Genomic DNA, 14,490 nt, shown 5'->3' on the forward strand with positions numbered 1-14,490 from the left:
AGAATGAATAAGTGAGGCTGCATTATGGAGAGGTATGATGAATGATGTTATGCTACTTGAGTTAAACAGCTGGCCTCTGCAATGTGCTTTGTATCAAGACATGATAAATCTGTCACTTTTAAAGCCCTAAAGCAAACACAAAAAATATGTCTGTCACTTTGGGCAAATGCGACCTGTGGGGGGGAAACATGGCTCAGACTTATCAGTGATCAGAAGAAATATAGCAAATGCACATAAAACACAACATGGGCAAAATTTAAGATTCATCATTTAAACCAGATTTGAAGGTTATGCAGAGAACTAATCAAATAAATTGAATTTGCTCAACCTACAAATATGCAGCCTGTCCTTTTAGCTCATGGAGCACCCTCCAGCTCTAAAGGACAACACTGTGTTTTGTGAAAAGCTACTTGAATCCCTGCATAATTAGAGGTCTCATAGCTGTGTTTAAGATGGGGGCGGAGAAAGAGGCCAGTGGAGCTGCATTTGCCAATGCAAAGTGTAAAGCAGATAGCTGTGTTTTCATCAGATTATGTTGATTAAACAGGGGCTAGAACAAGTCAGAGTGGATCAGAGGGGAAAACAAAGTGCACTCAATCAATGATGCAAACGCATGCCCCAGTTTCCCCTTTTCAGTTTTGTCGTTTAAGTGATTTGGAAATGTCTGGGCAAATGTGGAGCTGATCTTATTAATATTATTTGGTTCTCTCTCTCTGTTCTCTTACGCTTAATTTTCACCCTATCGCTCCTAAGCAGGCACCAACATTATCTGTATAACTCAGATCAGAACCAGGGCAAGGTTTAAAATATAGAGGTTATATGTAATTACATTACATATAATTGATACTCACGTATCTTCTACCACTAAAATACAAATAGGCTGCTTTTACAGGATGCAATGGTGATGAGAAGGTATGTTGGTTATTCTTTGTCTGACAAAAATCTCACAAACATACAATGATGACTAAAGATTTTCATGAGGAAAAGACATATTTCAGCTGAATCTAATTTCATAGGAGATGTTAATACACTCAATAAATGCTGTGTTTTATCTGGTGCCAACAGGTGACACTGCATATTTATTATAAATGTATAAAAACATTAAATCTTATGATCAAAACATAAAATCTTATGGGGAATTCTCTTCCATGACAGAAACAGAATTGATAACATTTTGTTTTTTTATACCAACTAGAATGATCAATAAAATGTAAAATGGACATTTTTAGTTAATGTTTAGTCCAAAAAATGTATTTTCTTTATATTCGTGTCAGGTTCTTTATAGACCAATTTACAAGAAACAGAAACAGAGGGAAAGCTTTGTTTCTCCTGTTAAAATAAATCAGTTTAATTAAAAGAAAGACATAATCTTGTTCAAGTATATGACAACTTTGTTATTCATTACCTTCATGGGAATCTAAATGTATTGTAATGCTGTGTTTTACTGCACCATATATGGCTTCAATACTACCAATATCTACCACTCCAGCACTTCTGAATTCTACTTTTCCATCCTTGTTAATAAATATTGTCAAATATTGTCATTGATCCGTGACTGTACTTTTGTTAAACATGGCTCATGCTCATTTTTTTTTTAAGTGGTCGTCATGGGTAATGCTTATATTAGTGGTCTGTATACTTGGACACAGCTTGTCTGTATAAAACAATAGACCTCATTTTATACTGCTCGTGTTTTACAGGCCGCGGAAATTTAATCAATCTCACCTGAAAAATTATCAGTGAGTCAATTATGCAAGTCTCTTTTCATCTGAAGCACCCGCATAATTAAATTGATATAAAATATCATTAGAGGTGACAGGCTGTTATGAGATATGGTAATTGACTGCTGCTCTCAGTTGAGTAGCTGCAATGACTCCAGGTGCTGTTGTATCTCAGGAGAATGCTGCCATCTAGTGACAGAACCTGATATTAACCTGCATACAGTCAGTCATATCAAAGTAAGATGACCAGTCAGTTACTACAGTATACTTCACATTTATTGATATTGTTGAAGTTATTGACAGATTTTACAAATATTTTGTTGTGATGTGAATTATTTTTTCACATATTTTCCCAAGAAGGAACTGTACAGTATTTATAGATCATATTAATGAGTGAACCATTACAATCTGCTGTTTTGAGGTATTGTACACAGAAAAAAATACTATTAAGTTATTGATCTCAGTCATTACAAACCTTTTGAAGGCACTGAAACATTCAAAGAAAATTCCCAATCAACATCTTTCAAAAATGCATTCTCATACTGAAAGTAACACTTTAATATTGAAATGATGTATCAAAGCACAAATGCTAAGATATGTTATTTGTACATGATTGATAAGCGGGCGGAGAAGACATGTATGAACATGAAGCAAGTAGTGTAAATCTACATTTGACCATCTGAATCCTGGGTTTTTGGAAAAGTCTCTTAGAAAGCAAACGGAAAGTAAAAAGCATCGTTAAACCAGATCAACTTTAACTCTAAAGCTGAACAAGTATAACCACAACATCAGTAACATCAGAAATGAGAAGGAGCAACATAATGAAGCACTGTAGTTTACAAGAGTACAAGTTGGTAATATTCAGGGCAAACATCTGCAACAAACCTCTAAAAACATAACAGCAGGTCTACAGTAATGCACTGCTGCTACATTAATCCAACCAAAGTCATTTGAAAAAAAAGAAAATGCGGAGTGTAATACAGCGTTGTGCAATCTATCAGGCTCCAGTCACATGGCTTTCAGCTGTCATATTCCTTATCAATGAACTTGGCCATAGTAGTGAGCTGGATATTTGTCGTGCCCTCATAAATGGTGCCTGCGCAAGGAGACAAAACACAGCATTAGAATGAATTCCTGTTGTAAAAAAACAAGGTCAATTTTGTCAAATTCCACTGCACAGAACATGAATCTACGGCTTTCACTATCAGGAGACAAGGGAACAACTGGCTTATTATGTAGCTCAGTTGTGCCGGTGCTCCAGCTGAGGAACTAGGGAGCCGAAATGGAGGTGATGAAAGGAAAAGTGACATTTTGCCCTGGCAGCTTCCTTAGCTGTGTGTTGGTATAATGACACTCCGGAGGGAGGGGTCAGACAGGGGAATTCCTGCAGAGTCCGATTACAGCCGCTGCTATCAGCCCTTCTCTCCGCCCCACTCTGGTCCAATCACAAACAACTACACCCGACCTTCCTGCGGCTCTCATGAGCTGTGTCCTCTCCACATTGTAGTCACAGTTACCAAAACCACCTCTAATCCTGACAACAATCTAACAAACATATTTTCTAGTACTGCTGAGTCCAAGTATATTTCTGTGGTCATGCTCACCAATTTTACAGTCTCTGTAGTATTTCTCTATGGGGTAGTCTTTGGTGAAGCCCACTCCACCCATCCATTCGATGCATTTAGATGTGGTTAAGGTTGCAACCTGAGGAAAATAAAACAAAACAGATATACAACTTTTATTTAACCAGAAAAATGCTTAACTTAGATTGAAAATCTCTTTTTCACAGGAGTGTCGTTGGCAAAAATACAGCAGAACCGTTACAATCAGCAAAACATCCTTGTATTTAACTCAATTCAGTGAATCAGGAAACTCACCTCTGCAGCGAAGTATTTAGCCATGCAGGCCTCCTTAATGAAAGGTCTGCCAGCTTCTTTCAGACGAGCAGCGTTGTACGTCAGCAGCCGAGCAGCTTCAATCTGTGTTGCTACGTGGGCTATTTGGTGCTGCATGCCCTAGAACACATAAGTACCATAACAACATAAAAACTCATTGAACAATATGTTGGCCTCCAGAGTAATGTCATCAACTACAAACATGTTATCTAAAGTGAAAGAAATCTTTTTGGGTCTTTACCTGGAAGTCAAAGATACGTTTTCCAAACTGCACCCTCTGTTTTGTGTAAGGAATAGTCTGGTCAAAGCAACCCTGTGCCAGCCCCACCATCTGAAACACAGAGACACAGCAAGCATGCTTAAAATATTAATTTTACAGTTTTTAATCTTAAATAGAGCACCTTTAGCATGCTTTAAAGGCATATGATGCAGGATTTTCTGAAAAAAACAATGTATAGACCCATACAAAAATAATCCCTCTCAATCATCCTTTATGACCGACTAGAAGTGTGTGGTGGTGGATATATCTAGGGAGACCCTGCCCTTTGCCTGTATTTTCTTATTATTTTGCTGTATTTGGGATGTTTCTGGGCATCAACCTTTGGGTAGTGGGTGTGTAGCCCCCTGCTAATGACAGCGTGCACGGTGTAAAGTTGGGACTCATAATGTAGTGACCAGGTTACATCGCTGCTTCTCTCCTCTGCTGTCTGTGTGTCTGTTTGAGCACCTTCCCGCAGGGTTGTGCGAAGCTGTTGGCTTGTTTATTTGTGCTTTAGAACACGATCGCCGTGAAACAATCAGAAAATAATGTTTTATTTATTTGATTCACGGCTTGACTACCACTGCTCTCGCTCTGGTGTCATTGAGCCAGGAAGGAGGGGCCAAATTTGAATGCTGACCAATCCTGCATAACATGCCTTTAAGAACACTATTTATCTAAAAGAGAAGCTTTAAAAATACCTGAGCAGCGATACCAATCCTGCCTTCGTTCAACATTCCGATGGCATACTTATACCCATGACCGATGTGTCCCAAAATATTCTGCTCTGGTACCTACGATGGAGAGCAGAAAGTTAGTAAAAGCCACATGATGTTTGTCTTTCACAGAAGTCTGGAACAAATCAGAGTGTTTGTTAGTACCTTGACATTGTCAAAGTTGAGCGGGCAGGTGGAGGAAGCGCGCAGGCCGAGCTTGTTCTCCTTCTTGCAAATCTCAAGTCCCTCCGTGTCCCGGTCTACAATGAAGCAGGTGATGCCTCTGTATCCCTGTCGATCACACATGAGTTTGATGTAATGTTTGTACAGTGAAGGAGAACACACTAAAGTACCAAAAGTATCAATGTCTATAGATTTTGTTAGGACTGAATTAGAAAAATTTTGATTCAAATCTATGACTATAATCTTGTAATTTGCCATGTTGTTGAATTGGATTGCATTTATTCTTTTGTTTAACAGCTAAATTTCATTGGAGTGAGATACTACAAGCTCTAAACTGGATGACAGGATGTTAAATGAGATTATTATTAAATTGTGCATTACTTTTTGGTGGACAACAGGAAGTGTAGAAACATGAGCAGTTACTCACAGCGGAGGGGTCTACATTGGCCATCACCAGGAATACACCTGCATGCTCTGCATTACTGATCCACAACTTGGCTCCATTGATGACATAATAGTCCTTGTGTTTTTCAGCACGTGTCTTCAGAGCAAAGGCGTCACTCCCCGACGCTGCCTCAGAAAGGCAAAAGCTACCAATCTATGTGTGACATGACACAAACATATAAGAATGAGCAGGAAAACATTCCAGAAAATGCAGTGCAAAATATGCTTGATGTACATGTAGTTTGACAATCTCAAAACATCTTTTAGGCCTCAATCTACGAGTACAACGAGAGAATTTTTGAATTGACCCACCAATGACAATGTAGTGTTTTCATACCACACCCTGGAGTGCTCACTGAGAGGCAGAATGTAAAATTTCTCACCATGTCAGTTGACAGTCGGCTGAGGTACTGCTCTTTCTGTTCCGGCGTACCCAGATTGGAAACCAGTGTGTTGATCAGTGTGTTCTGGATGTCACAGAGCACAGCCACAGAGGGGTCCACCTTCGCCAGTTCCTCAATGACCAGAATGGAGGAGAAGAATGTAGAGCCAGTGCCACCGTATTCTGGGTCAATCTCAATTCCCATGAGCTGTAAAATTTCAAGATCAGAGTCACTGGATAGAAAGAAGTCACTGACAGATTTTTAACATCTTTTCATTTACTATTAGATGTGTAGCAAAAAAATGTCCCTTACACCCTGTTCAAAGAGAGATTTTATCACTTCCTCGTCCATGACAGAATTTTCATCCATCTTTGACACAAATGGGGCGATGCGCTCTTGTGCATACTTTTTAACTGTCGAAAAGCAAGACATATGATTAGTGTTTTAAAGCTTTTTTAATCTCCAGTTTTCAGCAGCAACATGGACCTGGTTTTCCCTGCTCACCTGCTTCCCTCATCATGCTCTCCTCCTCTGAATATGTCTGCAGGGGAGGGAAGGCGACCACCCCAGCCGCCTGCTCTGAGGACACATGTGGGGCAGATTTGGTGGACCTGCTCCTCCATCCAGCCTGGCATGCACCCCATTGTCGAGAGATCTGTCTGCAAGACTGAAAACACAATAGGCAAAAGTAGATATATATCAATATACCTGTTTGGGTAAATGCACAACTGAATAACAGCGCAGGTCACTCATGTTAGCCACTTTTCACCACTAATGTTGTGATCATTTAGACGTTTCTTTTAAGACTGAGTTGCTACTGGCTAGTCTGTAATGAAATAAGTTCGTTTGTGCTCTAAAGCTAGCGTTAGCCGTCAGTTAGCTGGTAACGTTACGTTACAAAACCCAGCCATGTTACGTAATTCAAGAGTGAACGATTGATACAGGGGAAAATAATAAAAATAGAAAAAATGAATGCAGAAAACCTGCACATGTAAATATCAATGGTCATAATAGTCGGTCTCACCTTTGAGAAAGTCCTAAACAACGGAGAAGCCATGATTTGTTACAAAATGTTTACATGCGTGCATTCAGCTGAGGGGTGACGTTGCCTTCAGGTACCCCGTTTACGCGTTAGATATTCCATTGCTGTGTATGGAATGCAAAGGCATGTTTATTATGAATATTTGACTTTTTTATACTTAATAATAGACAGTTACCATATGATGATTACATGAAAGGTACGAACTCTGGACACTGCAGAAAAAATATCTGTTGATTGGGAAGCGTTGTTGAGACTAGTTTCTAATAATAATTTAGTCACCACGGGTTTTTCCGGTAGTTCGCGAATGTAACAGCTGCGTTTGTGGGGACACGGAATACTGACGTAACAGTAAAAGAAACGGAAGCTGTCAAGCGTTTACCGTTTACCTGGTTACGGTTGTAGCCGGAAAATTTACCCACAGGGCCCCCTTTTCACCCCTCTCTCGGCTTAGCGATAATGTTGCTCAGACGCTGAAAGGTAAGGTATGAACCGCGCTGAGACTTGTGTTAGATAGTCGGTATAACAATAATAAAAACTGTCGTAAGGGCCGCGCTAGCTAGGTGACGTTAGCCTTGTTGATAATAGCTATGAGCTAACCATTGTCATGGTTTATAGGCAGTTTTGTTAGCTACTGTGGGTTATCAGTTATCAAATGTGAAAGCAGAGATTTGTCACATGTCCGACTACAGGCTCGCGTTTTCTGGATTTTTTTCAGGTACAACACTAAAGAAGAAAAATGGAAGAGATTAAGACCGAGCCTGTGGATTTTGTGAAGGAATTCCAAGAATACCTGACACAGCAAACCCAGCATGTCAACATGATCTCAGGCTCTGTTTGTGGAGAAAAAGAGTCAGCAGAGGCGTTTCCAGCCGGTGGGAAGGGAGCACAACAAATGACACCGCAATATCTCTTTGATGAGTGAAGAGTAAGATGTTAAAGTCTCTTTGTGTTTGTGTTTTAGTTGCCCCGAGGAGTGAGCAGAATGGTCTGGACCCTCCGTCTGTGGAAGTGAGCCTGTCAGTGGAGGATGGTTCAGAGGTACAAATGGACGGCCTGGAGAGGACCTGCGATGGAAAGTACAAATGCAGCTACTGCAGCTATGCCAACAAGGGCATGGCTCGTTTAATAGAGCACATCAGGATCCACACAGGTCAGTATTTAGGCAACATCATGTTTATAAAACAATGCAAGTAATCCAGACACACTTGTAGGAACTGTTATATACTAGTGGCTCTCAAGTCGGGGCATGTGAGGAAGTTCAGTGATTCCCAACACAATTATAACAAATTATGAAACAAGTTACATTTTTCACTGGGATTGTTCCCAATGAATTTCTATGTTCCCACATAAGGTGTAGTGCTACCATTGTGTCCTCCTATAACCAGATACCTGGGGCAGAGTCTTATTATATACAAAATTCTGTCCAAATCTATGACTACTTAAGAGTACATGACAATGTTTGGGTATATGTCATAAGTTACACATAGTTTGAAAAGCACTGAACACAGATATGTGGTGATATAATTCCTAAACTGGTATGCCATTTCTTATATCTCTTACCAATGGTAATCATTTGTCATTTGTCATAAATTGTATCCCAGGATTTTATATTATTAATCTTGTCAAGCAATTTTGTCTAAATTAACAACACAAAACCTTTACTAAATCACATTTACTGTATGTCACATTAATTTCTGAAATACTTGAGAATGCCTGCTGAAAATTAGTTTGATTTACGGTCATGATGTGACCTACAACAACCAGACAAATTACATTACATTACAAAGCATATAAACTGGAAGGTTTTGTTGCCAGCATGATCTTTTCTTTATCTTCCAGCTCTACTTTGTACAACCCCTCTGCACCTACTACATTGTATTTACTGCATCACTGTTAACTGTATCACAGTAAAGTATGCTTGGTATTATTATTATATTATAACTGCATTTTGCACTGACTATTTTCCTGTAAATTTCCCCTCCTGATTGTCAACCAGGAGAAAAGCCTCACCGCTGCCAACTGTGCCCGTTTGCTTCAGCGTATGAGCGCCACTTGGAAGCCCACATGCGCTCGCATACAGGAGAGAAGCCATACAAGTGTGACCTCTGCGCCTTCCGCTGTAGCGACCGCAGCAATCTGTCGCACCACCGTCGCCGCCGCCACAAGCTTCTGCCTGCAAGGGTCGTACGCTCTCCCTTCTCCAACAAGAGAATGTTGACCGCCCTGCAGAAGAGGACGGGCTCACTAGGCTTCAGCAGGCGACTACTCATCAATTTCAGCCCTCCCTCTGTGGTGATGCCAAAGTCGGATTATCTGAATGACTTGTCTCACAAGCTCCACCATCATTTGAACAGCAGTGAGTACAAGAATCTTCCCAGGGTGGATGAGACTGATAATTGCAACAGAGGTGCTAATGGTTTGACGTTTAATAACCCACTGGACCAGCTGTCTACACTTGCTGGCCAGTTGGCTGACCTTCACCCTGAGTCTCAGACTCCTGCATCCCCAGACAGGGAGTCCTTAAAAGACGAGAAGCCCATCCTTATTCAGCAGGTCTCTGGTACACCAGTTGCGGTGTGTTCAAATGGAGTGCAGACATCCCCACCTAAAAAAGAATCTCCCACCTCAGACCACCGGAGCTGCAGTCCTGAGCCTGGCCTCGGCTGTGAGAACAGCATGAACACACTTACTGCGAGTGTTAGCAACAGCCAGCCGAGCACACCCACCCCTGTCCTAACCACACCAGACCAACACCTTTTGCAAAAATGCCAGCACTGTGAAATTCACTTTTCTGACAATATCCTCTACACCATTCACATGGGTTGCCATGGCTACGAACATCCATTCCGATGCAACATCTGCGGTCACATGTGCACAGACAAATATGACTTTGCATGTCATTTTGCTCGAGGGCAACATAAAAAGTGATTCCTTGTTACAAAGATGCATATGCAGTCTTTGATCCTTCTGTATCGGTACATGTACAGCATATAGAGGTGACAGTGATTTACATGCTGTTACTTTTTCATTTTACACTTAATAACTGCACTATTGTTGCCTTTTTGCAGTTCTACATGGCTCATGACTTAAGAGTTCCTTAAGCACAGAAACATCTTGTAATACAGCATCTCTGCAGTAGAAAAACACAGAGTGTAGTTTGCAGCATTTCATAGTCAGTGTTGGTTAGATCAGTGGCTCTCAAAGTGGGGTCCGGGGACTCCCAGGTGTCCTTGAGGGGGTTCTAGTGGGTCCCCAGCAAAAAGGGGAATCATTTATTTTCACTATATTTCCATCCATAACTAACACAATGAAAGAATGTATGACTGTTTTGGTCATGGGTGTCATACACTCTCTGTAATAAAAACATCTAAAAGCAAAAATCTTATCAGATGGGGGACCCTGGGACAAAATCTTATCAAATGGGGGTCTGTGGTCTAATTTGTGTCAGTTTAGGGGTCCTTGACGTGAAACAGTTTGAGAACCACTGACAACTGTACTTTGTGAATTCAGCTACATGTGTTTGGCATATGTAATCATGGTTTTTGCTTTCCACCAGCATTTCACTCAGCTCTTGAAGTAGATCACTATTACATAGGCATCTAGATATAAAACGCTTTAATTAAAATACCACTTAACAGTATTTAACACTGAACATCATGAGCTCACCAGCTTGGTATGTTTTTGAAAAAACTGAAGCCGATGTTTGGAGACTGACAGCCAAACTGGCTCATTTTCTGTTCAAAACATTTAGTTTGTGTCCAGCCTGACCCACAACCCTGCTCTCTGTCCTGATATTTATTTATACCTCCCATCATAGACTGCAGAAGGTGTTGCCCAAATCAGTTAGTAATATTTCAGAAGGATTTCAATAGCGCTCTTTTTTTGGTACTAATTTATACCATGGAAACTTTTTTCTACAAATATTTATACATTGTCTTGAGTAGTTTTTGTGGTACTGTGTAAACCAATTTTCACTGTAGCAACTTCTTTGTATTGTAGCTGATGTTGAGACACTGTAAAGGTGCAAGGTGACCCTCAGATTGTTAGGTATAATGTTACTTTTTTTTTGGATGCAGCACGGTGGTGTAGTGTTTAGCACGGTTGCCTCACAGCGAGAGGACTCTGGGATTCAACACACCTGTGTGGAATTTGCATGTTCTCCCCGTGCCTGCATGAGTTCCTTCGGCTTCCTCCCACAGACCAAAAACATGCAGGTTAGGTTAATTGGTGACTCTAAATTGCCCATAGGTGTTAATGTTAGTGTGAATGGTTGTGTAATTGACTGGCGACCTGTCCAGGGTGTACCCCACCTCTCACCTATTGTCAGCTGAGTGGCTTCAGCTCCACTGTGATCCTCTAGAGGATGAGCAGTAAAGGAAAATAAAATGGAACTAGTTTTTTATTTTTTTTAAGTCTTGGTCTAAAGTAAAGACTTATTGCCTTGAGTGAAGTCTTCAGTATATTATGTATTCTGGCAAAAAACATTAAAATATTGCCTGATTAACATTTTACACCACATTTGGTGAAACCATGTAGATGACTTCTAGAGTATCACCTTATCTTGAGTTTAAGAAATTAGTTGTGAGGAAACTTTGGTTTTCAAAAAATATTTAAAGTTTTAATTACAAAGTGAAATGATAAAATGATATATATATTACATTCAAGTGTTTGTTTCATGTAGCCCCACAAAGGTCCCACTAACTGAAGAACATATGATCAGCAGCAAAAATAGAAAAACAAATCAAATACAATTTACTTTATCACAGTTTCACCTGTGACCTTTCATGTGATTAAATTTACCATTGTCAAAACTCAAGAATTGTCATTTATGATTCTCAACAAGAGTTCCTTTTTTTCACTGTCAAAAACATCCACTGCTCTTTTCACCACACGTTCCACATCGATGTCCTCTTCTTGATTGAAAGGCACTTCCTGTAGGAACTGTTTCCGCAGGTTGTGAAGAAATCTCGCTTTGGATTCGTTCAGCTGAGTGGCTAAGAACCTCATATGATCAGGGCGAACTTGACTTTCTGAAGTTTAGATAACAAAATGATTGTTATGCAGGGCTATAAATGACAAATGCAAAATATTAAGTGTGTAATATTAATGTTGCACACTACTGACCTCTGGCAGTCTTCATCGCTTCAGAGATCAGGCGTCGACAGGTCTGGTCTGCCTGGTGAACCACACTAGAGGCACATTTCTGGCGGTCAGCGTCCTGCACAGAATGGAACCAAAAAAAAAAGTAAATAATTCTTCATTTATGTAGATGTAAATTTAAATTGGACTATCATGCTTGAGGGGAGCTACATCGACACACCTTTTGTTCCGTGTTGTCCTCAACCGGGCTCAGCGGGTTGCTCAGTGCAGAGGAGATCAACTCCATCACCCTCTGGCTGAGAACAAGCCACACAGGAAGAGAGGCAACAAATTAATACCAGTTTATGCACTTGAAGTAATTCACTAGAAAGACTTGCTTATTGTGCTGCCTTACATGTCATTTTTGGAAACACTGTCTGAAGTGTTGAGTAAAATGCTGTTTGTCTCCCATGAGTTTTTCTGTGGATTTGGAGACTCTAAACGCTTTGTCATCTCCAATATCACTTCAGTGGGAATGGGCTCAGACCTGCTCTGGTTTCTGCTGATGCATGACTCCAAATTGCACTGCAGATACACCTGGCAAAAGCCCAGCGAATCTGCAACAACAATTGACCATTTCATTCAACCAAAGGACCAACATTTAAAGGGCATAATGATGGTTTTACATATAATAGCCCATAAGAAATGACTGATTTTCCAAAAAGGACCAAAAATGTTTAAACTGATTGCTTGTCACCCAGACCGCCATGGTTTCAGTTTATGTAAGTGGTCTAAAAACATTTACTTGCAGAGACATTAAACTTGTTTGATATATGTAATTCTTCACAGCAATTCAGTCACCTTTAATTTTGTCAAAGTATGTGTTCTTACAGGAAGGTTTGCAGTGTTAAATCAATATAAAAGTTGACAGAATGCTTACATAATTGTAAGCAGTTCTCTAAAGTATACAAGATTTGTACTTAATGGGCAGAAACATGCAAGACCACCAGTATGCTCCTTTATGAACATTCAGATAAGGGGCCTATGATCTACACAGAAAACTTACACTTTCTTGCAAGTTGGAAAACTTCATATCTCATGCTTGGATAGTAGAAGTTGTCATCTAGTAGAAACACGAGTGGTGCCCTGTCAGCCTGAGAGCGTTCCGAAGTTTCCGGCTCCAGCAGAGCTTGAATGCATCTTTCCCATGCAGTACTGTTGATCTGACAGCTGCTAGGTAGCATCGCCAACACTTCAGGCTTCTTCAAGAACTGCTCAATACACTGCAACACTGCCTGTCTGTGCAACTTCCATTCAGTGTGCTAGAGAGGTAAAAAAAAACAAAAAAAAAAACAATTAATGTTTGAGGAGACTTTTTTTAACACATGCTGAAAATATGAAACTGAATTTAAATTGTCATGGTATATTTAATATGAGCCCATAACATAGACACTAAAATAGGCAAAAGGGCTTATAATGTCTCTAGTGAATATTTGTGCCTCTAATGTACATTTCCTCTTCAACATTTCAAATGGTGCCCCTAAAGTATTCCTCTTATACTACGAAATGTTTCGCTGCAAAATCTATATGTTATTCTCACAATTATTGTTTAATATTACTGTCCATGTGATAAAGATAGTATTGATAGCTACTTTAAGGGCAGGGACTCTGATCAGAGAGTAGGGCAAAGAGATTCAATCCAAATAAACGATCACTCCTTGGGCAAATACGGGTCATGGATGAGCACAAGTGTTTGGGTGTGTATATGGGTGTGGGTGTGTGTGTGGTTCTAAAGAAAACATGAAATAAAAATACAGTATTAGTCTTCAATAACATACAGGTTCATATATACATTACTTAATTACATAACATATTAATATTAGTCTTTGATAGTTAAATGAAATAGACTGGTTAAATTAAATTGGAACACTCTGGTCTATACATGAAAGAAATTAGTGTTGTCTATATTACAATCATTGGACATACACTACAACTCTATTATTGGTCAGAGAAGTGCTCAGTCCACACAATATTATACATTTTATTGTGCTATTCTGCTAATTTGCTCTGTTACAAGACTGCACTTTTGTTGATACTACTGTATATCGAGTAAGTCAACCCATCCGTCTTTACCATTTCTTGCAGTTTGGCATCTTCGCCTGACACTGTGGCATGAAACGCATGCTCGGGGATCAGGTCATCATAGGATACCACAGTGGACCTCCACCCTTGCTGAGCAGCGGTGCTGCAGACCGTGCGGGACAGCGTGGACTTCCCAGCTGCAGGCAGCCCGCAGAGGACACACAGACAGGCCGGAGCCCGGCCGGCACTCCCAGCCCGCTCCGCTGCCATGTAGGTTACAACCAGACAGCCCCGATCTGCTTTTCACATGTTGTTATAGCTTACAGCTGACTTCCGCGTCACAACGGGAAAAAAAAGCTACTTCCGGCCAAATCCTTTCTAAGTAAAAGACCATCGGGTGAATCATGGCGAGCAAAGAGCAGAAACAATAAAACTCAGGAGGTTTTAGGCTAACCTCCTCCTTACACCTACAAATGGAGTGACAGGAGAAATGCAAATAGCAGGCCAGAAGAGAAATTTCTTCCCTATTGAAACTCAGGCCATGTAGAGATGGAGTTAATCTAATTTAGGTTTGGATATGGATGTATTAGAAGAGCTGGATAAAGGACCGAAAATGGCGCCTATTTAGTCCAATAACAGAATAGAAAAATAATTGTTCACCTGGTGCTCTTATTATACAATTATTA

At 40.2% G+C, this 14,490-nt stretch overlaps 3 protein-coding genes across 4 annotated transcripts; 1 reads left to right on the forward strand and 2 right to left on the reverse strand.

Moving 5' to 3' along the window:
* Window positions 1-1,979: 1,979 nt before the first annotated feature.
* Window positions 1,980-6,784, reverse strand: acadsb (acyl-CoA dehydrogenase short/branched chain). Its single transcript, XM_067575616.1, has 11 exons — window positions 6,626-6,784; window positions 6,106-6,268; window positions 5,914-6,014; window positions 5,602-5,808; window positions 5,202-5,372; window positions 4,757-4,882; window positions 4,577-4,669; window positions 3,858-3,947; window positions 3,599-3,736; window positions 3,326-3,425; window positions 1,980-2,817 (listed from the first exon to the last, which is right to left on the reverse strand). Exons 1-11 carry the CDS (start codon window positions 6,656-6,658, stop codon window positions 2,741-2,743), a joined length of 1,299 nt encoding a protein of 432 aa, XP_067431717.1. The 5' UTR covers window positions 6,659-6,784; the 3' UTR covers window positions 1,980-2,740.
* Window positions 6,785-6,961: 177 nt separating this feature from the next.
* On the forward strand, window positions 6,962-11,462 carry LOC137171600 (zinc finger protein Pegasus-like). 2 transcript variants are annotated; one of them, XM_067575619.1, is made up of 4 exons: window positions 6,962-7,125; window positions 7,359-7,515; window positions 7,605-7,793; window positions 8,640-11,462. In XM_067575619.1, exons 2-4 carry the CDS (start codon window positions 7,380-7,382, stop codon window positions 9,569-9,571), a joined length of 1,257 nt encoding a protein of 418 aa, XP_067431720.1. In that variant the 5' UTR covers window positions 6,962-7,125; window positions 7,359-7,379; the 3' UTR covers window positions 9,572-11,462. The 2 variants fall into 2 exon arrangements, with proteins under 2 accessions (XP_067431720.1, XP_067431719.1); XM_067575618.1 differs by having other exon boundaries at window positions 6,970-7,120.
* LOC137171601 (L-seryl-tRNA(Sec) kinase) lies at window positions 11,385-14,156 on the reverse strand. Its single transcript, XM_067575620.1, has 6 exons — window positions 13,856-14,156; window positions 12,789-13,044; window positions 12,138-12,339; window positions 11,964-12,039; window positions 11,768-11,861; window positions 11,385-11,673 (listed from the first exon to the last, which is right to left on the reverse strand). The coding sequence occupies exons 1-6, from the start codon at window positions 14,072-14,074 to the stop codon at window positions 11,456-11,458; spliced, it is 1,065 nt and encodes a 354-aa protein (XP_067431721.1). The 5' UTR covers window positions 14,075-14,156; the 3' UTR covers window positions 11,385-11,455.
* Between the last annotated feature and the right edge of the window lie 334 nt (window positions 14,157-14,490).

Source organism: Thunnus thynnus, chromosome 20 (genome assembly GCF_963924715.1).
Source record: "Thunnus thynnus chromosome 20, fThuThy2.1, whole genome shotgun sequence".
In the NCBI taxonomy this organism is placed as follows: domain Eukaryota; kingdom Metazoa; phylum Chordata; class Actinopteri; order Scombriformes; family Scombridae; genus Thunnus; species Thunnus thynnus.

Bases quoted from the DNA above. Each gene is read 5' to 3' on its own strand.
- acadsb (XM_067575616.1), bottom strand. From the start codon at position 6,658: ATGGCTTCTCCGTTGTTTAGGACTTTCTCAAAG. The intron at 6,269-6,625 runs GTGAGACCGACT...TTGTGTTTTCAG, and splicing joins TGTTTAGGACTTTCTCAAAG to TCTTGCAGACAGATCTCTCG. The intron at 2,818-3,325 runs GTGAGCATGACC...CTCCTTGCGCAG, and splicing joins CTACAGAGACTGTAAAATTG to GCACCATTTATGAGGGCACG.
- LOC137171600 (XM_067575619.1), top strand. From the start codon at position 7,380: ATGGAAGAGATTAAGACCGAGCCTGTGGATTTTGTGAAGGAATTCCAA. The intron at 7,516-7,604 runs GTGGGAAGGGAG...TTTGTGTTTTAG, and splicing joins AGCAGAGGCGTTTCCAGCCG to TTGCCCCGAGGAGTGAGCAG. The intron at 7,794-8,639 runs GTCAGTATTTAG...ATTGTCAACCAG, and splicing joins GCACATCAGGATCCACACAG to GAGAAAAGCCTCACCGCTGC.
- LOC137171601 (XM_067575620.1), bottom strand. From the start codon at position 14,074: ATGGCAGCGGAGCGGGCTGGGAGTGCCGGCCGGGCTCCGGCCTGTCTG. The intron at 13,045-13,855 runs GTAAAGACGGAT...TTACCTCTCTAG, and splicing joins ATGCCAAACTGCAAGAAATG to CACACTGAATGGAAGTTGCA. The intron at 11,862-11,963 runs GTGTGTCGATGT...CATTCTGTGCAG, and splicing joins AGGACAACACGGAACAAAAG to GACGCTGACCGCCAGAAATG.